This window comes from Bufo bufo, chromosome 10 (assembly GCF_905171765.1).
Source record: "Bufo bufo chromosome 10, aBufBuf1.1, whole genome shotgun sequence".
Lineage (NCBI taxonomy): Eukaryota > Metazoa > Chordata > Amphibia > Anura > Bufonidae > Bufo > Bufo bufo.
Window position 1 is genome coordinate 117,445,316 of NC_053398.1, and position 21,027 is coordinate 117,466,342.

Below are 21,027 nucleotides of genomic sequence, written 5' to 3' on the forward strand. Positions count from 1 at the left end.
AATGGTGCTTCCCCATGGTCTGTCAAACATCCCATCGAGAAGCTGTTAAGAATGGGACGTCTGTCCTTCTGTATTAATTTATTATGGGACTACCTCCTGTCGGTACTCTGTGTAGTGGCACCCAATTAAAGTTTGGCCTTCATTAAAGCTGGGCATGCTACCAATAAGAGTCAGCCGAGTCTTGGCTTCTAACATGTCCGATCCTTTGTTACTGCGGGGGATACGCTTATGACAGCAGCTTATTCCCCTCTCCCCATTGGAAAAACTTGGGCGCGCACAGCCAAATGTGCATGTTTATGGATTCAGGAGAAATGGTTGTAAGCCGAGAGCTATCTTCTTTAAGAGACTCCTGATGAGAGTGCCACCTGCAGTGGTTCCCAATAAACGCAGCCACATCGTAGTGTGATCTGGCAATCTAGGATGGTCCTGCTGAATCTTTAGGACCTGGGAGACACGGATTACAGTGTGCTTGTTCCGTTAAAATAAGAGTTGATTACGGGAATCTTATGCTGAATAGTGGAAAGTGACTGTCTCCATATATTTTACTAACGCAAACACCTGAGATGGTGCGTTGCTGGAAATGTTCATAGTACGCCAGCACCGGAGACTGCAGACAGCTGTGTACCATCTCGAGTCAGGTAGGAGCTAAAACGAGGCATCATTTAGTAAAGTAATTATATTGATTTCTATTCAGATGGGTGTTTTGAACAGGCTAATGAACCTTTGCACTTCCACTCTGTAATTATCAGCAATTTCTGGATTCCGAGAAGCCAAGATCAGACCTCATTGTGTCCTGAAACATAGTCTAAAATTGTCACCTCACCCTCTTGTATGAAACAGTAACTCTTTCACTGTCAGGAAAACTATGTACCTCCCCGCTCTTACCTTCACCTGTTGCAAGGTTTGAGGCTTCATTTGGTGTATGGTTATGTACGCAGTAAATATGAGACTCCAGTTGCCATCTTTGATGAGCAGTCTGCAGGTGGAAGTATCTAGGAGTGAGCTGTAGTACCAGACATGGTGGAATGGACATACTATGGCATTGTTGGGTTTACTGGCTGATGATTGAGTCCCTGGGGCTGGACTCTCGCTGATCACACATAGTGAATCTTACTAAACCCCATTAACCTTGCCAGTAATCTAACATCAGCTTCCACCAGCCTAAACAAGTGTCTACCATTTCTGGGCCGAAGGGGGCAAGAATATTAACCATGTTGAATTCCCCCCCCCCCCCCCCCTTCTTCTATCTGAGGCTCAAATGCTTGTTATAGAAGAAGCTGGAGCTGTTGAAGGGATTGTGCAGTGGGTTAATAATAATGGCCTATCCTCAGGATAGGTCATCAATATCTGATAGGCGGAGGTTGGACTCCCGGCACCCGCACCTCTTCAAACAGCTGCTTGGCAGGGGTGACAGGAGTCAGACCCTCACCCCACTGATATTGATGACCTTTCCTGAGAGTAGATCATCAATATTAAACCACTGCTCAACCTTAAAGGGGTTCTCCGGGAATTAAGAAAATTGAAATACTTAAATATTGCTTTAGTATAAATATATTCCCAAATACATTTCATTAGCTATAATGGTTTATTTTGTCTAGGGAGCAATCATTAGGAGAAATAAAATGGATGCTGTCCCATTAGTTCACACAAAACCTGTCCTAATCACACAGCAGGACAAGTTACGTCACTACACTGAGATAAAGGGCTGCCTCATCCTCCTCTCTGCTCTACTTGTCAGGGATTATGATCCTGAATAGAGATAAGATCTGCAGCTGAATATCTGTGGGAATGGAGTTCACGAGGAGACATGAAGTACAGAGAGGACGGACAGGACAGACTGTGGTAATGGAGACTGCATACAAGTGCTGCTGCTCATTATCTACACCCCCACTATCCTCTCTATACTTCATGCCTCCTAATGAACTCCATTCCTACATTCCTTCATCTGAAGATCATATTAAACTGTATTCAGGATCATAATTCCTGACAAGTAAGAGAGGAAGATGGCGCAGCTCTTAAACTTGTCCTCCTGTGTAAATAGGACAGGTTTTGTGTAGACTAGTAGGATGGCGGCCATTTTTTCCTAATGATTGCTCTCCGGACAAAACGAGCCATTATAACTAATGAAAGGTATTTAGTAATATATTTATAATGAAGTAATATTTAAGTATTTTCATTTTCTTAATTCCCGGAGAACCCATTTAACTATAATTTAAGCCTATAGGTACACCTTCATTAGCTGATGGTCAAACGCTCATTTGGCCGTCTGTTATTTCTCCTGACTTCCCCAAATATATTCATGCTTGGTTTGGCCATTTTAAATGTGCATATGTTTTTTATGGGGAAAAAGGAGAAAGCTGCTACTAGACACCTCTCCTGAGAGAACAGAAGGATCAGGTGTTAAAGTTCAAACCAGTCGGGAGACCTATGCGTTAGACTGTCGACCGGTCCTCTTAAAACCGGTAGGCTCAGCCAGCAATAGTCATGTATTGGGCCTTGAGAAAGAACAGTGTTGACTAGAACTCTAGATGAAGATGACACAGGACAAATCACAGGTAGACAACACACCTAGACATTTGCATCGGTGCCGAACATTTTGGGTTACTCTGTACTGTAACTTCTCTAGACATTATTATTGCCTGTCTATTAAAAAAAACAATCTACTTGGGTCCAGGAGTGAACTAGTTGTAATGTGTCCACCCATAAAAGTGCCTTAATGAAGTGAATACATTTTTTGAAGGTAATGCCTCTCAAAATAATATAAATAGCGACATTCAAGTAGCCGCCAAAATACTTGTACGTTGTCAGCAAAATTTATCTGAGGTTTTGAAGACAGTTCAGAGAAGCGGCCAAAGTGATGAGGTGAGCTGACAGCTAGTTTTTGAGTGATGCCTGGCTTGGAATATTCTTTTGTGTGATATGACTTCATGAAGATGGCCACTTTCTTTTAAATGATCTTCTTGTACTCTGAGACAAGTTCAGTAGCTTGATGACTTTTGTTAAAATGCTGCTCATCTCCCCTGAATTATTGCTTGGGAGAAAAGGTGGCCATGCAGTCAAAAGATAGCTGGCAGTTGCCACCAAAAGCTGCAGAACCGTGTGGAAAAAAAAAATCGCCCCCCCTCCCCTCAAATATTCTCCGCTATTCCCCCAATACTGTTGTTCCAATGGTTTTCTAGTCCTCCACTTGGCTAATTCCTGGGAGAGATGATGGTGGTAGTGGTGTGTCAAGAGGCAACAAGAAGTTGGGACTACTCAGGGACAAGAGAAGTGCAGTAAAAGCAGTGGCAGAGGATTGGTGAGTTGAAGTAATTTATAGTGTAGCCTCTAGACCACCTCTTTAACAACTGTAAATTTCTGAAGACCATAAAGGCTGAAGAAGTAGCTGTATAACTGGTCACCCACCTTGGCTTTATAAATGGTGAGCTGATATGGAATAACCAAAAATATGGAGATATTAATGAGAAAGTAACTACAGTATGATTCTAGTATCAACCAAAGTTAGAAATGTTGTTCCCATTATTACATGGATCTGCATAATCATGAGCATTTGTCTCCATAAGTAGACCAAATATTAACAACGTAGTATGGATTTTTTTCCAGTGTGCAGTGAATTGTTTTCATTTTTGTAGGATAGATATGGTAGGATCATATATATCTTCTAGCCAGACTTGATAAGAGAAGATTTTCTTCTCTTGTAGGACTTTTTAGGGGTTCCACAGCTATTATATGTCTTTGGCTGTTGTGTTTCTTGGTGGATATGTTTGCAATGTTTATTATCCAGGTTCTTCTGTCCTGTTGCTTCTGTAACTAATGTAAATTTAAAATGAATTGCTCAATTGTTACTTGAGCACTAGAAACCTCCACGGCTATAGTACATGAAGAGTGTTGGACAATTATTGCTTACACTTTGCCAACCATCTTTTCCCCAGTAGACCTCACTAATTATGATCGTAAGTGAATTAGCAAATGCTATGTTCTACAATGTCCACACTTGGAACAACTTTGCTTTCTTTGCAGCTGCAGAATAAAGGTTTAGTTACACAGATTAAGGATTGGTCTGGCGTATGACCAGAAGTCTTGGTCTCAGAACTACATTAGCTGAAGAATCACATGAAGAGCAGGAGATATTCAGAGCTCAGAATAAGAACTTACATCTGGGCATGGGCACTATTGACAAGACCCCTATTATGAAAATAACATTCCACGTCTTGAAGTCCTACTGGCACTGCCACAGTTATCAATTTGCCGTAAAATCTCCGAGACGACCACCCATAATTATAATAAAGGAAATGATTTTCTCAAAGAACATGGCTAATAGGCATAATATGTGAGGAATCTGAAAATCTGCCATGGGAAATCTGGTCTGACTAAGGGTAGTCTTCTCAAAGGGTGGTCTTTTGAAGAGGTTTCATAACTGAATCTGTGTTGATGAATTTGTAGCTTACCGTATTCTATTACAAGGCAGTGACTTCGGTTATGTGGCTCATCAATGCCAAACTATGAGACTATGTCAGAAGATGCCTCCATTGTTGTTGAAGGCCAATTTGTCCTACGACTAGACTGCACTTTGTACCTTGGAGCTTGTTAGTTGAAGACTCAGATGGGCAATGGCCAAAAAATTGTCCTGAGACTCCAATGTTCATTGATCAGGGGGCTGTCATCTTGTCTTAGATCACACAAAAGTTGAAGCCAATGTATCTCCTGGTGGTCCTTTTGTGGTTACTTTGGGTCAAATGATATTACGTGGCACTGTTCTGTGATGTAATCCAGAGTATAGGACCAGGTGCTGCATAGTATTCTTCACATTTAGAATACCCTCCGTTGCCAATGATCCCGTGTACTATGCTCCAAATTACACACTCTGGCCATCTGAACTGTGCTGCATTGTACAGCACTGGGTCTTCTCTATATGTACAATAGTGATATGTCTACAGAATGCTTACGGTTCATAAGTCCATGAGTGGTCCCAAAGGTATTTCACTATGAGCCCCCGGCCATTGCACTGTGATGTCATCGCTTGGCCCTGTCTTATGTTAGTTAATTCAACAAATACCTACTTGATTAAAAGAGTTAAAAGGAAACATACACTTGACCCCAATAATATTTGAATTTCTGCAAGTACATGACTTTAAAGCAGTTAAGCTATGATTTGATCTAATAGATGAAAATCAGACATCATATAGTACACAAAAATGTCTAACAGAGCTAACACCAGCCCTGTACTTCACATGGATCCAGGGATTTACCCTTCATTGCTCTAATTGTTCTGCTAGATTTATTTTTCAAGCTGATAGCTCAGAGGGAGCTTGTTTTCTGCTGCACCTCTCTCCCTATCGCAGCTCAGGGGGGTTGTCTTTTCTGCCACAGTTGTCTCCCTATGGCAGCTCAGAGTGTTTGCCTTTGCTCAGGGGGTGTCTCCTTGCTCTCTGTAGCCGTCAGAACTTCTAACAGTAGATATGGCCGTTGGCAGTTGAAGGATGGAATCATGGAAATGAGCATGTGTGACCACCTCAATAGATGAACGTGCACATTACTATACAGATTAAACACCAGGGGGCACCGTTATAGTGAAATTAAATAGAATATCTCACAACTGGAGCATTTTGGTAACCGAAAGTAAATTAGAAAAGAAACCAGTTTTTCCTGCTGCATTGTAGTAAAATAACACTTAATGGTGGCACAACCCCTTTACAAACACTAAGACTCAAAACAAAAGTGTTTCTTATATTGTAACAGCACAACAGAGATGTTTCCTGATGCAAAATGACAAACTGTAGTTTAGAAGCAACGCTGAATCCATTCCAGACTCGATCACCATTTAGTAAGAGCGCACGGCTGTTATTTTTCATGCACAAATCACTCCCAGCTGCATGTGCTCCTCAAGCTATTGTAATCCTAGAACCTAGGCCTGTGGTCATTTGCCAGACCAAGCATTCATCTCTGTAACTAATGGCTACGTGCATGTGCTGAAGGCCTTAAAAACAAAGGGATGGAAGCCAGATTTGTAATAAAGGGGAAGGATTGATATTTATGTGGACCCAGACGAATCATTATCTGGCCAGATGTCTACTAGGGTTCTGCAAACCATATCCTGTCAATAGTCCTAAGACTTCTGGCCATAGATGTTAAAGTTCTTCTTCAATCTGACTAGTTTTTTTTTTTATAATTTTCCTAATGAGAATTTTCTAATATTTTTTTTTTGGGTGGGTAAATAGTCTTACTGCTGGCAAATCTCTCGTTTGTCCAGTTTTGGGTAAAGGTGAGTGGACAGTCGGGTTTAAAGGGCATCTGTCAGCAGATTGGTCCCAATGAAACTGACCTGTTGTATGTGCGCTTGGCAGTTGAAGGCATCTGTGTTGGTCCCATATTCATATGTGGCCGCATTGATGAGAAAAATGATGTTTAAATAATATTTGAAAATGTGCCTCTAAGAGCAATGGGGGCGTTACCATTACACTTAGAAGCTTAGTCCTTTATGCAACTGCTGCGCCCTCTCCACTTTGATTGACAGGGCCAGGCAGTATAAACGTGATCACGCCTGGGCCTGACTTCTCCTAAAGTTTCGCACTGTGCCATGTGCTTCAGTATCCGGCACAGTAAAGAGGCTCGCCAGCAGTTCTCTTCTGCATTGTGAACCTCTTTCCTATACTGCTCCTGCGCAAGATGCTCTGCGCCGTGCGCTTTAGTGAGACTTTAGGAGGAGTCAGGGCAGGATTGATCACGTTTAAAATTGGCTGGTGCTGTCCAATGAAAGTGCAGAGGGTACGCAAGTTGCCTCTAAGTGTAATGACAACGCCCCCATTGCTCCTAGAAGCTCATTTGCATATACTAAAACATAATTTTTCTCAGCAATGCGGGCACATATGAACATGGGACCAACACAGATGTCTTCAGCTGCCAAGTGCACATGTAACAGGTCAGCCATTGTCATAGGGACAAAGCTGCTGACAGATGCCCTTTAATACTTTTGAAAAGTATAGTAAATGTGCAGAGAGACATGTCAGAAGGTGTTATTGATGGAGTCCGGGCACTGAGAACCCCACTGACCACCATGATCTTCTGACTTCACTTGATGACTCGTACTCTTGGTTTTGGTGCCTGGACCCCGACCAAAGTAAAGTTCGACTAAGACCCCCACCTGTTGCTAAAATAAAAGGACTGCACACCTATCAGAGTCTGTCCCCCTTTAGCGTCTCTCAGAAGAGACTTCATTCGAGCAATAGGTGGTGGACACCTTCACTGGTACCATCTGACGTGTCTGTGACATGTAGAGATTGTTCTATGTGATCCTGTGTATTGCACGGTCAAATCATGCCAGATCCATGTGTGTTTTTTTTTATATGTGCGGCTGGTCAGGGAATAGATGACTTATTACCTGAGGGGGGTTCTCAGTTTTGTACTGTAGATACATATCTGTGAAGGCATCCATGACACAGCCAGACTTGTGTTCACTACATTAATCCTCTGGCATAGCAACAGGTGATGTACATACACTGCAGCTCCGTCATTTCTCCTCCTCTAATTCTAGACAATCTTCTAAGCGTACGTGCATGAAATCAAGTGTGTCCTAAAATCACTTGCAAAAAGAAAGTCTAGTCTTTTTCTCTCCTGGTGGCTCTTTAAAAATGTTATTCGGGTATTCCTGATAAAGCGGGTGACCATACATGCCATCTCTTCAAGAGCATCTGTCAGCAGCTTTGTCCCTATGAAAATGGCAGTTGCAGACATCTGTGTTGGTCCCATGTCCATATGTGCCCTCATTGCTGAGAAAAATTTAATTTGAATATATGCAAATGAGCCTCTAGGAGCAACAGGGGCGTTACCATTACACCTAGAGGCTCTGCTCTCTCTACAACTGCTGCGCCCTCTGCTTTTTCTTTGACAGGACCAGGTGTGATCATATTTACACTGCCTGGCCCTGTCCAACAAAGTGCAAAGGGGAATGCAGTTGCAGAGAGAGCAGAGCCTCGAGGTGTAATGGCAACGCCCCCGTTGCTCCTAGAGGCTCATTTGCATATATTAAAACATCATTTTTCTCAGCAATGCGGGCACATATGAACATGGACACCAAACCTATATCCCCACCTATGATCAACCCATATACACCATAGAATAGGACACCAATAGAAGTCTGTGTGGTTCAATAAGAAATGACAGGCTAATCACACATCCGTCATGGTTATAGTATCACATTTTGATTAAACATATATTGTAGACATGATTGGCATACACAAATAAATGAAAAAGGTTAAAAACACCCACATAGAGGTGGTGACCACACGGCAGGATAAATGCAGTAAAGTGCAAAAAGTATTTTTAGGGAGGTACTATAAAGCTGACGGAGAAACGCGCTTCAGGGCGTGGTGGTCTGACCTGAGGCTGGACACAATAATTTGGTTGGTACTATATAGATATCTGCTTATGTACTTTGTATTATACTGCATCGCTTATTTTTTACATGTAATTTGATCTGTACTATTTATAGCCATACCATTAGGCTGTGTGTATAAGGCTACTTTCACACTGGCGTTTTGGCTTTCCGTTTGTGAGATCCGTTCAGGGCTCCCACCAGCGGTCCAGAACGGATCAGTTTTGCCCAAATGCATTCTGAATGGAAAAGGATCCGCTCAGAATCTATCAGTTTGCCTCCGTTCCGCCTCCGTTCTGCTCTGCTTGCAGCGTTTTGGTGTCTGTCTGATGAAACTGAGCCAAATGGATCCGTCCCCATTGACTTACATTGTGTGCCAGGACGGATCCGTTTTCACTGACACAATCTGGCACAATAGAAAACGGATCCGTCCTCCATTGGCTTTCAATAGTGTTCAAGACGGATCCGTTTTGGCTAGGTTACAGATAATACAAACGGATCCGTTCTGAACGGATGCAGACGGTTGTATTATTTGAACGGATCCGTCCATGATGGATCCGCACAAAACGTGAGTGTGAAAGTAGCCTAATACTTATTTATGTACTCTTGAATCTGCACTTTATAGTACCTCCCTAAAAAATACTTTTTGCACTTGCACTTTACTGCATTTATCCTGCCGTGTGGTCACCACCTCTATGTTGGTGTTTTTAACCTTTTTAATTTATTTGTGTATGCCAATCATGTCTGCAATATATGTTTAATAAAAATGTCCTACTATAACCGCGACGGATGTGTGATCAAATATGAACATGGGACCAGCACAGATGCCTTCAGCTGCCAAGCACACATGTAACAGGTCAGTCAGTGTCATAGGTGCAAAACTGCTGACAGATGCCCTTTACGCTGGGTTCACACATGAGCGTACTTACATGTGCTCTGTATGCACGATTTTATCCGGCGTTTACATACGCGGCTCCGGAAACAAGCAAACGCCCATTGTCGCGTGTTCCCGGAAGTCTATGTACGGGAATGCGCGACCATACGCCCCAAAGAAGCTCCTGCACTTCTTGGGGCGTAGGGCGTTTTACAACGCGTTCGTACGCGCTGTAAAACGCTCGGGTGAGGACCATGCCCATAGGGAATCATTGGTTCTTGCCTGTTGAGCGTTTTACAGCGCGTAGGAACGCGCTGTAAAATGCTCATGTGTGAACCCAGCGTAAAGAAGTGATCTATCTATCTATATCTGTATCTTTCTCTCTCTCTCTCTCTCTCTCTCTCTCCATCCATCCACCTACTCTATCTATCTATCTATCTATCTATCTATCTATTATCTATCTATCTATCTATCTATCTATCTATCTATCGTCTATCTATTATCTATCTATCTATCTATCTATCGTCTATCTATTATCTATCTATCTATCTATCGTCTATCTATTATCTATCTATCTATCTATCATCTATCTATCTATTATCTATCTATTATCTATCTACCTATCTATCTATACCTCATAGCTATCTCTTGATCATCTATCACTCTCTCTCTCCATCCATCCATCCATCCATCTACTCTATCTATCTATACCTCATAGCTATCTCTTGATCATCTATCACTCTCTCTCTCCATCCATCCATCCATCCACAGACATGGGTGATTATTTCCCTAGTTGTATGATTTCCAGGCAAGGGCTCAGAAATGCTAGAAATAAGTATTTTCTCTCCTTGTCACGCGCCTCTGCGTGTGATAGCAGCGACAGCAGCAACCAATGAAACCAGCGGAGCCGTTTTATAAGATGCAGATATATCAGCAGTGATCAGATATTTTAGGGGGACGCCGGAGAGCGGCATTTCTTTTGTCCTGCTGATTGGAAATAAGGGAGTCTTTGTTGGTCCCACGTCATTGCCTGGAAAGCAGGGAATAACGTAATTCCAGAAACCATCAGCCGTCTCCTGCATTTCAGCACCCGGAAAGAGCCTGCCTGGTAAGGATGGGATTCGGCTTGGGCATTTTTAACCAGTTTTCTGCCACAGGAGGCGATTCCGTAGCATCTGAGGGACGCACGCTTACATGACTGATGCTGTACGGGCTTGTTATCTTGCTAGCCGAGCATCCTTTTCTATTTTAACTTACCTCCTAGATAATGCGGTTTATTCTAGCAGCTTGGATGGCGGCAAAGCATATTATTTTTATAGAGAGCATGGTTTTGTTGCTTTCAATGTAGAACGGTATATTATACAGTATATTTGACATAATGTGGATGATCGGCAGCAGTGATCCATAGTTTACAGAAGAGCTGAATTCATTGCTTAACTCTTTACGGGCTTGATTGCCCAGGCATCGTGATAGGGCTTAGTTGAATGGGTGGCCTTATTGGACAGCTCCTTGTATTTCAGGCTCCCCCTGAGGTGGGCCGATCACCGGGGTGTGCCAGCACAGTAAATGTGCCACGTCAGGGACCATAAAGTGATGCAAGCTGCCCATTGAAGTAAGACGGTGCCACCGATTCCTATGGACGCCTGCTATCTCCTAGAGCTGTATCTGACTCTATTGGATGTGACTGGCTTTAGAACTGGACTTGACTCAAGGTTAACCTGCAGGACTCCAGGTGGTACCTTGGGTAGGTTCATTTCGATTAAACCATACCACCCGGACGATGCTGGTTGTTGTCGCAGTTGACATAAGGGAATCCGTTACTTGATCCCAGACCGTTCGTCACAATATCATCTGCCTTAGGACAGTTTCTCATTCCGCCTGCATTGTTTGGCACCATACAGTGATGCACGTAGTCCACGAAAAAACTAAAATCTAAAAAAACGCTCCGATGACTTGATAACGGCATGCATTTATTTAGGCATATGTCAGATGCCTCTGACTAACATAAATTGATTCTGGCGGCGAACTCTTGTTTTCCGTCCAAAAATAATCTGAAAATGTAAAAGTAACATGAGTAATGATTGAAACGATATAAAAAGTAATATAAATGGTCTCATTAAACATGAAACTTGACAGTATAAAAATAAAGTTTGGGTGCTCCCGTCGTCTCTGATTCCATTTATATATTACTATTATTTATCTATATTGTGCCAGAAGTATTTTTCATGGATGTATGTGCCAGTCACGTCTGATAAATGGTATTTATATGCCAAATAGTCTCCCATGGAAGCATGGAATATGCTTTCTATTGCTCATCGGAGTTTACTTGGTTTCATGCTCTAAAATCGCCCCTTTTCCTGTAGATCTGATTCTTTATGCTCTTGTTCCTTGCAGACAACTGCTTGATAATCTAGACCCTCAAAAGACTGTAAATTGGGATGAAACACACTCCCAGAAATATTTAAAGGGCGCGCGTCCTCCCTTGGAACCATTCTATTTTGCATTGTCGATCCAGGGTATCTAGAATGTAAAAAAGAAGTAACTTTGCAGGAGGTCTTCCTATGCATCTCCATGGTAACAGACGACAAACAATCCCTGTGTAGTCTGATCCTGCAGTCAGTCATCCGCCTGTCCTCAACATGTAACATATATTTGGTAGGTTAGTAAAAAAGTCGGAGACAGATAGAAGATTCCATGACTTCAATACAAGACTACACAGGGTTTGTTTGTTACCATGGAGAAGCATACCGTATATGTGCATGAGAGCTGTGGAAGCAAAACAATGCAATTTTTTTTTTAATTTAAGTGTTTTGCAAAGTTTCTTAATTTTTTTTTATTTTCATGGGAGAATAAAAATAAACCGGTTGCGAAGATGTATCCTTTGATTTACTGTATTCCTTAAGGGGGTTGTCTTCTTGGCGAGAACCTCTTTAGGCCACATGTTTAGAGAAATCCACATTCTTTGAGTTGAAACCACATGCTGTATCCGGCAGAGGCGCACAAGGACTCTAATTGAAAACACTGATTTTCATTGTGCTGCAGGACTGATGGTAGACACGCGAGCATTGCAGCCGATCACTGGCCTCAGAGGTGTTCTTGCTTTACGGTTGACATGCCCCTTAGATTCACAATTTTGGTGTGTGTGTGAGATTATATATATAAAAAAATTATTTTTATTTATTTTTTAAATACAGTACGTTACTTATCTTGCACGGATTCTGAGTTAGTGTGTGTATATATATATATATATATATATATATATATATATATATATATATATATATATATAATTTTTTTTTTTTTTTTTCCAGGGCTTCATTCACTATTCTGATCATTGGCATTGGAAACATCTTAACTAAGCTATACTGTCTGTAGTGGGACAGCTTTTCCTATCTCAGATTGGGTATAGTTCCTAGTGTAAAGATGGCATTTCCCATACTATAAATCAACAGAGCCAATCCTATGTGGACATTAAAACAACAGAAAAGTACTAAAGGATTATGGCTCTGAAGCCTGCAGAATTGTGAAAGCGGCTCTGGACTATACTACAAACTGCTCAGAATTAGTACGTTTTATATGTAAAACTGTAAAAGGTGAATATATACAACGCACGAACCTTAAGGTATAAAGTTTTATAAAAGTATATAAGGCAAGCTGCCGATATCACTCACATCTTTGTGGAGATTCATAAAGGTGGAGATTGTGAGAAAGAAGTGCTGATCGTAGCAGACATTTTTGAACTTCCTATCAGTAGAAAGCAGCCTGATTTTGATAATGGGGAACAGTAGGTGTTGTTTCCCTGCAAGGCACATGTAGATACAAAGTTAGATTTAAAGATTATAAAAACATGGCTGCTTTCTCCTAAGAATAGCTCCATGCCTGTCCACAGGTTGTGTGCGGTATTGCAGCTCTGCCCCATCCACTTCCATGCGGTTGAGTTGCAATACCAGACACCATTTCTGGAAGAAAGCAGCCAAGTTCTTCTAATCCTGTCCAAACCTTTTAATAAGTGATATCTGTGCTTTCTGAAGGCACTAGCCTAAGCTCAACGCTTGGGAATTATTACAACCCATATCTACTCGGATGAACTTCAAAGGAATGGACGCTCAATATGAAAATGTGACGTATCATGAGATTTTTATCTATATAACAAATGTGCAATATTATCTTACAGAAAAAGATCTACAAGTACAAAAAGGTCTTGAGTAACCCAAATCGCTGGGAGGTTGTGTTGAAGGAGATTAGGTCCTTGGTGGATATGGCACTGACGTCCCCATTGCAAGATGACTCCATCCACCAGGCACCACTAGAAATTGTCTCCAACCTACTATCAGAGGTAAGTGTTACCAAGTTACCTACCCTACTATCAGAGGTAGCAGTAACCAAGTTACCTAACTCATAACAATGGGCCTAAATTGATAGAAGTCATCATTCCATGTGCTAGCTGTGGCAGACTACGTCAGTCCTGTTCACAGTAATCTGTAGATGGACAGTGGTGGAAATCAAAAGGTAAAGTTCTTTAAGAAATTCCTGAGCAGTGGACAGGAAAATCCCACAATTTCCAGTCTACACATCCTCTGACATAAGAGCTTTGCCGAGGATCTTCCGGCCCCTTATAGATATTGGTTCCCAACAAAATTCACACAATTTCCCACCAAATGAAAATTCCTACCATAAGAGGATATTATGGGCTCCGTAAACAGAGTTTAACATATTCCACCCAAAATTGTAAATTTTTGATCACTTTCTGCACGTCAACTCAACCAGATATAAAACGCATCACATGCAAATAAGCCCAAACCCTGAAGAGCATGTGTTATAAGCTGCTTCTCCTCCTCTATATGACAGGTAGTCTCAGTAGGGTTCCACCAGCGACCTTAACCTGTTTATAATATGATGACTCATTCCTATTAAGCTGTCAGTAAAATTAATGTCCTTGGTTCATTGTATGTAAAGAAAGTTTTCTCCATCGAGGAAGCAACATTTTAATATGCTTTGGCACAATTAATTTTGTACACAATGATGTGTCCAAAGAAAGGAACAATTTGTTTTTCTGTTCTCCATCTGGGACTAGTTGGAAATCCAACGATTTTCGTGCTAACTGTAAACACTTCAGTCTCTTCCGTTCACACTCGATGGCAGAAGGCTGGAACAACAATTAATATCAAGCATTAAGTCATTTTTCAGAAAGGCAGAGATTATTCTCATCCTGCAGATTAGTCACAGTCCAGATGCTTTAGGAATGTTCATGGAGGGGTGGTCGGGGATAATTAAATTGTAGAGTTACCTTGAGGGATTCTTTTTGAAAATATTGAGGAAATTGCAATTTCCAAATCTCATGTTAGAATTGTTCCCCTTAGGAAAGGACCTGTCTGAGTAACAACGTATGGTTTTGAGGAATTCAGATCCTCGCAGACTTGTGTGCTGAATACAAGATGTTTTATGACATCCTGCGTTTTCTCTCCATCGACTACAAAATTGGTCTTTAGGTCCCCAGTATTATGAATGTTTGGTTTCTTGCATTTGGAACTCTGGAGCAGATTTCCATTAGTTGAAACCCATTGTTTTTGGCACCAGAAGTTGGAATATCAAATAGGATCACCTCTTTGCCAGATGTGGTCCACCTCCACGTTATGGGGACATCAAGATGTTGCTTAAATCCACTATCGGGCATACTATGTTGAGCTAGACACAGGATGAGGGCTTGGCATACACACCGTAAAGGCTTGTTTATATGGCCATATTTGCCACATTCCTTGTTAATGATGAAGCAGAAGACTCTTGCAATTCTTGGCACAGTGCGCTGTCTAGTTGGCTTTTGCTGGCGCTTAGGCTGCACGGTGCCCTCAAATGCAGAGGGTATTTGGCCCACACTTCTCTATGCAGTCTAATATCTACCTTACATAGGCATGTATCTGCATCTTGGGATGCTCACTGAGATACCACTCCATGCTGATTGCACTGACAGGATCCTGGCACATTGATCGGATAGGTTGGTTTCAGTGTAAAGCTTGTTTTTTTTGCCTTGTAGGGAGAGTACTTTTCACAAAAATACTTCATAATGTTCTATAAACATGAAAAATCTCTGATTGAATGGGCGAGCCTCTCGACATTCATGGTTGTCTTCTATTGCCTTTTTTACACATAGGATCCCTAACCTCTAATGCAGTATGAGTTTATTTAGGGTGGACTTGCCCTTCTTACCACATGACTGATGTCTTGAACACTTTTCCATGTCCGTCTTTCACCTGTGATGTGTTTCCTGTGGTGTTTTCAAAGAGAGATAATTGTTGATGATTTATTCCTGCAGAACATTAACCTAACCACTCAGGAGCATGAAAGCATAATTGTGGTAAGTGCAGACACTTCTATACCAATATTTGTGCCTTCTACGTGCTAGTGTGTTGATGGGGTTGTTGATTGCAGTATTTCACTTTACACACAGCGTTAAACCGTCTTTAGGCTGCCGGGATAGATCATCAATATCAGGGACCTAGAAAACCCCTTTAAGGAAGGCTATTGTTCAATTTGTTTTCTGGGGGGTTGACCCCTGGATTCAGTGCCAATCAGCACAATGGAGGGATCAAACTAGGACCAGGATCTGCATCTTGTCTGGATGATCCTCTGCTGGGATAAACTGTGAAGGGGACTTTGTGCCATATCTTCTTTATGGTACTGATTTCGGAGGTCAAATCCCACCAATCAAATACTGAGCCCATAATTTTTTATTTCATAAAGAACACCTTTAAATTAAATATGGATTTTTGGAGAGGGGTTCGTTTTATTTTGTTAATTAACATCTCAGAATAGGTTGTCCAGAACAAGCCACTCAGCCCGTCCTCCAGCGAGACTGCATTGTTACTTCTAGCAATAGGACAGCATTCTAACGGAGGCGAGACGAGTAGCTGTGACCTTCCCTTGTATTTACATAACCACGTTTGGTTGCTTGGTTATGGGATAATTAGGTGACCTGAATTTTCTGAAAGTTTGACAGTTGTTTAAAAGACACAAGAAATAAACAAACCCCTGCGCTCGTAAAGTACCGTCTGCTGCTGAAACGGGTAATGGAAAATGGAAAAACACCATAATTTCTAGAGAGCCAGTCCAGTGCGAAGACTGAAGCGTCGGTGTTAAATGCTGCTCAACCATGAATATGATTTCTGTTTAGATAAAATCTCAGGACCTGCGATGCCGCATTGTCCTCTGGAACGATGATGATAATGCCAGGTTCTTCAGCTGTCGTATAAAAGTAGAGCAGGCTTCCAATCTCGGCCACTAATTGAGTTTAGATGAGAATATTCACCAGGGTCCCAGCAGTTACATTTAGGCCTAAATCATACAACTGCGCTCCGTCTGTGAAACACCACCTGCATCTTCCATACCGACCGCGGCTCCCCTGACCCAAATGGACTGCTTCATAGTGATTTATGATACAGTCACTTCCTATCTGATCGTAGGTCTATTGTACTGTACTCTCATCAACCATGTGATTCCATACAACAGACCCACAATCGGATAGGAACAGGGGCTTTGTTTCCCAAACCAAGCACGGCCTTGTGAATCAGCCGTTGGGCTCACTCTGGAGTAGACTTTAAGGCTACTTTCACACTAGCGTTTTGCTGGATCCAGCAGGGTTCAGCAAAAACGTTTCAGTTACTGATAATGCAACCATCTGCACCCGTTCTGAACGGATCCGGTTGTATTATCTTTAACATAGACAAGACTCCAATGGGGGATGGATTCGTTTTCTATTGGTTCAGAGATGCGCTCCGGTATGAGAACTGTTCAGTTACGTTTTGTCCGAATTGACAATGAATAGGGACAAATCGGAAGTGTTTTTTTTTCCGGTATTAAGACCCTATGACGTATCTCAATACTGGAAAATATTAATGCTAGTGTGAAAGTAGCCTAACACTGGTGTTTCATGGGCCAGTCTTAAAGACAACCTGTCCCCTCTCCTGACATGTCTGTTTTAGTAATTACTTGCATTCCCCATTTAATGACAATTCTGGAGCATCTTTTCTTACTGCCCTGTGTTGTGCCATTCCGATCGTATTCCTACTAGAAGTTTATTAAAGAATTGCTAGCATTCTGCAATACAAGTCCAGATGGGTGTTACCCATTGGGGTGTATCCCTGCACAGTTTGTCACTGACAGCACTGATTGGACAGTCTCAGACCGTGCAGGGACACAGCTCCAACTGGTAGCACCCAGATAGGCCTTTGTTAAAGACTGCCAGCAATTCATTAATAAACTTCTAGTTGGAATAAGATGGGAATGGGACAGTATTGTTGGGGAATGCAGGTAGTTACTAAAGCAAAAGTGCAATGAGAGGTGACAGGTCCTCTCTAAAATGAAGATCGCCAGAGTTAAATGCGCCAAATTTATTAATAGGTCCATGCAGGGATGGGCGTGAGAGAGCTGCAGTGAGAGAGAGACTGCGTACTTGCTATTTCCGCCATCAGTCATTTGAATGTCATGAACACACTATGTATCTCTGAACTTGGGTACATGATGGAGGTAAGGAATCCGGTCATGTCCATCCATGGCTACCCCCACCTTGAGTAGGTCTACTTATATCAGGATATAAGTAAATACTCCTGACATATTCCTCCAACATATAGGCTTGACTGCATGTCTAAAACGTGGTGTGAACCTAGCCTAACATTGCTTAACCTGTTACCATAATCCATTTTGTAACATGCATCCATTTCTGTTTTCTAGGCTATTGCTCCTCTCTTAGAAAACAACCACCCTCCTCCTGATCTCTGTGAATTTTTCTGCAAGGTAACGTGCCCATATGACCATGTCCATATGAGTGTGAAATGAAAGCTCTCATCATTCTTCCTGCCAAAACCAAAGTGATGAGTTGTTGGACCTAAAACATCAAATGATTATAATATAATTGACCCAGAGCCAGGTTGTGGTCCATACAAAGTACAACTTGCGTAAAACCTATAGCTTGTAGCTTTATATATATATATTAATGGAAGAACCTTGGTCTTCAACTGCATTTATAACTGTAGATGTCCTCTCCTTGCAGCACTGTAGAGAGCGCCCCCGTTCCATGGTGGTCATTGAAGTCTTTACTCCAGTTGTTCAGAGAATCCTCAAGCACAACATGGTCAGTATTTTCACGACTACATGCGTAGACTGTTATATTTTAACGTTGGCCAGAAAATGTTAATGGCAGCTTGGCTTAATGCTCATTTCTTCAAGGGCCCAGACAAACGGCTAAAAAGTGCATTGTGCTGCAGAGATTTGCTAGCTGAAAAATCGGCATATGTTGAGATCCCCTTGTCATGTTTAGCCAGGTTTGACCTACAGCAGCCTATGGTCGAAGCTAGCCATAGATATTGGATACCAGAAGATCTGGAGGCTCATTTACACAAAGTGATTGTTCAGATCTCGATGGTGAATGAGCAAAGTGAACAGTAAAAAATATTGATCGTCGTTGGTGAAAGTGACTGCGCACGCGTGAAGAGCCAGCATCGGATGCATAGGGTTGTTGCATGGTATCCACAGACAGATGGGGGTTCCCAGTTCTGGAGAAATCGGCCATAGACATCCACATACAGGAGTTTAGAGTCCAGGGTACAAAGTCCGACGGCAGGTCAAGCTCCACTGTGGATTTATTTTCTTTCAAAATATTTTTTATTAGGTTTTTTCAAAGTGTAGTGTGTGTGGATAAGATTTTGAAAAATTTCATGCAGTTTGCTGGTGTCGTAATATGCTGTGGACTTTCACCCGCAACTCTGCTGTTGAAAATCTGTAGCCTATCCAGCACATGTGAACATACCCAAAATGTCTAGACCACAACCAAGATAGCACTGTATGCATGAATTAGAGGGGGGGGGGGGGGGTCAGATTTTTATTAATGACCAGAACTTATTTATTCTCTAATGAAAAGTTGTATTCCTTCTATTATACTTTTTGTTTGAAATTGTCACAGCTTTAGAGATCTCCGCTTTCAGCCGGTTAGTATTGTCTACGTTGTCTACATCTAGAGGCTTAAAGGGTCAGAAAAGTTCTGTGCTGAGTGCTGAGACCTCCACCGATCACTAGAACGAAGAGAGTGAAGCACTTGTATATTGTGTTCTCTCCCCACTGCAGGTGAGGAAGCGAGACGGTCTCAATAGAAAGTCTATGGGCCTATCTTTCTTTTGTCTTCTGCCGCGAGGAGAGGGAGAGAGTGAAATATGCAGGTGCTTCTTTCTCCTCATTCTAACAATCGTTGAGAATCGACCAATCAAAACCTTTGTTATGTCTCTGACATGTCAAAAGTTTTCTAAAAACTCAGTGAACCTTTAAAACCCATCATGATCATGTCATCCTCACACAAAAGTATAATGTATATGGCCGCCAGCTTTACACCTGTGTGAGCAGGCCATGCTCTGAAATGGTTTTCAGTCCTTGGATGTTAATAAGATTGTTCCCATTCACCAGCCACATGCAAAGATCTTGAAAACGGTGAGAAACTGAAACACAAAGTCTATTAGGAAGTTGCAGAACTTTTTGTTATACAATTATTAATTGTCTGCATAAAGCCAGAAACGCCCCTTGTCTACTGAGCAGGATAGGGAAGTCGCAATCTATTTTTCTTTTATTCTCGTAGCTCGGAAGGTTCGCATACTTTTGGGTTCTGCTGCACACGTAAAATAAAAAAAAAAGGTCTTGGCATAATAATGTTGACTTTTTTATTAAATAGAGAACAGCTGCACAATCTGTGTCTGCCAAGTCCGTGTCTACCGTCCGATTCTAGAGCCAGAGAAAGCTTTCTATGTTTCTCATGTTTACGACTTGTATCTGACTTTATGCATTTGTTCTAAGCAGGGATGGAGGACACAAGTTTGGCATGTTCATGAGTTTTGGCTTTGTTGGTTAAATAAAACATGTAAACTTTTTTTTTTTTCCTCCTTTTTGTAAATCCACCTTGTCTGGATGGACTTTTATGTTGAGTCTAGGGTTGAAGAAATACACTCATTGCATTTATATCTACTGTATGTTAGGGGATGTTCTGAGAGGGCCTCCCTGGGTTTACAGGAGCAGATCATATCATACTTATATCCAGTATTGGGGTAGATTGTTCACACCCCTGTGTTTATATATTAAACTAGATGATGAGCTGGATCCAATGTGTTCCCCACTTTAAAAGTACCTCTATCACAGTGGTGGCAAACCTATGGCACTGGTGCCAGAGGTGGCACTCGGAGACCTCCCTGTGGGCACCCATGCCCTGGAGAAAGTCTATGGTGTATATGCCATTCATCAGCGCAGGGCGCATTTTGAACAGCACAGGCAGAGCACTGAATGTAGGCAGGATATTATAGCTAAATTTTTAAAGTACATAGAAGATATACTATATTGGTATTCAGGTTAAATTGCCGTGTTAGCACTTTGCTAACAAATAAGTGGGTTCTGGGTTACAGTTTGGGTACTCAGTCTGTAAAAGGTTCGCCATCACTGCTCTATCACAGCTATGTCCCAGTCTGGGCTAAGGGTTGTCCACCTCTGTCTGTTTATGCTGTAGTATGATTCATTCTGCCTCAGTTGAATCTGCTACATGTGCCAGGCCACTTCTGTGGCACAGGTCCACTTATTGCTGCCCTTGAGTACCATCTAGAACTCCAAGGTCTGAACAAAGCAGATGGTTGCTTCTCCACTAAAGAATGATTCATCCACTTGTGTTCAGGTGAAAAGGGATCCTGTAAGGAGTATTCAAGGGGGAATCCTTACTTGTGAACTGCTTGGAATATATGAAATGAGAATGCAGTGTGCCAGA

General features: G+C 41.9%; 1 protein-coding gene across 4 annotated transcripts in view; it reads left to right on the forward strand.

The window, feature by feature from the left end:
• LOC120981239 (c-Maf inducing protein) overlaps positions 1-21,027 on the forward strand; it is a 167,338-nt gene that overhangs the window by 88,959 nt on the left and 57,352 nt on the right. For all 4 annotated transcript variants that reach the window (XM_040410846.1, XM_040410847.1, XM_040410848.1 and 1 more), the window contains exons 4-7: positions 13,420-13,581; positions 15,556-15,597; positions 17,970-18,032; positions 18,289-18,369. In XM_040410846.1, the coding sequence (XP_040266780.1) occupies positions 13,420-13,581; positions 15,556-15,597; positions 17,970-18,032; positions 18,289-18,369 (348 nt within the window). The remainder of the gene's footprint in view (positions 1-13,419; positions 13,582-15,555; positions 15,598-17,969; positions 18,033-18,288; positions 18,370-21,027) is intronic.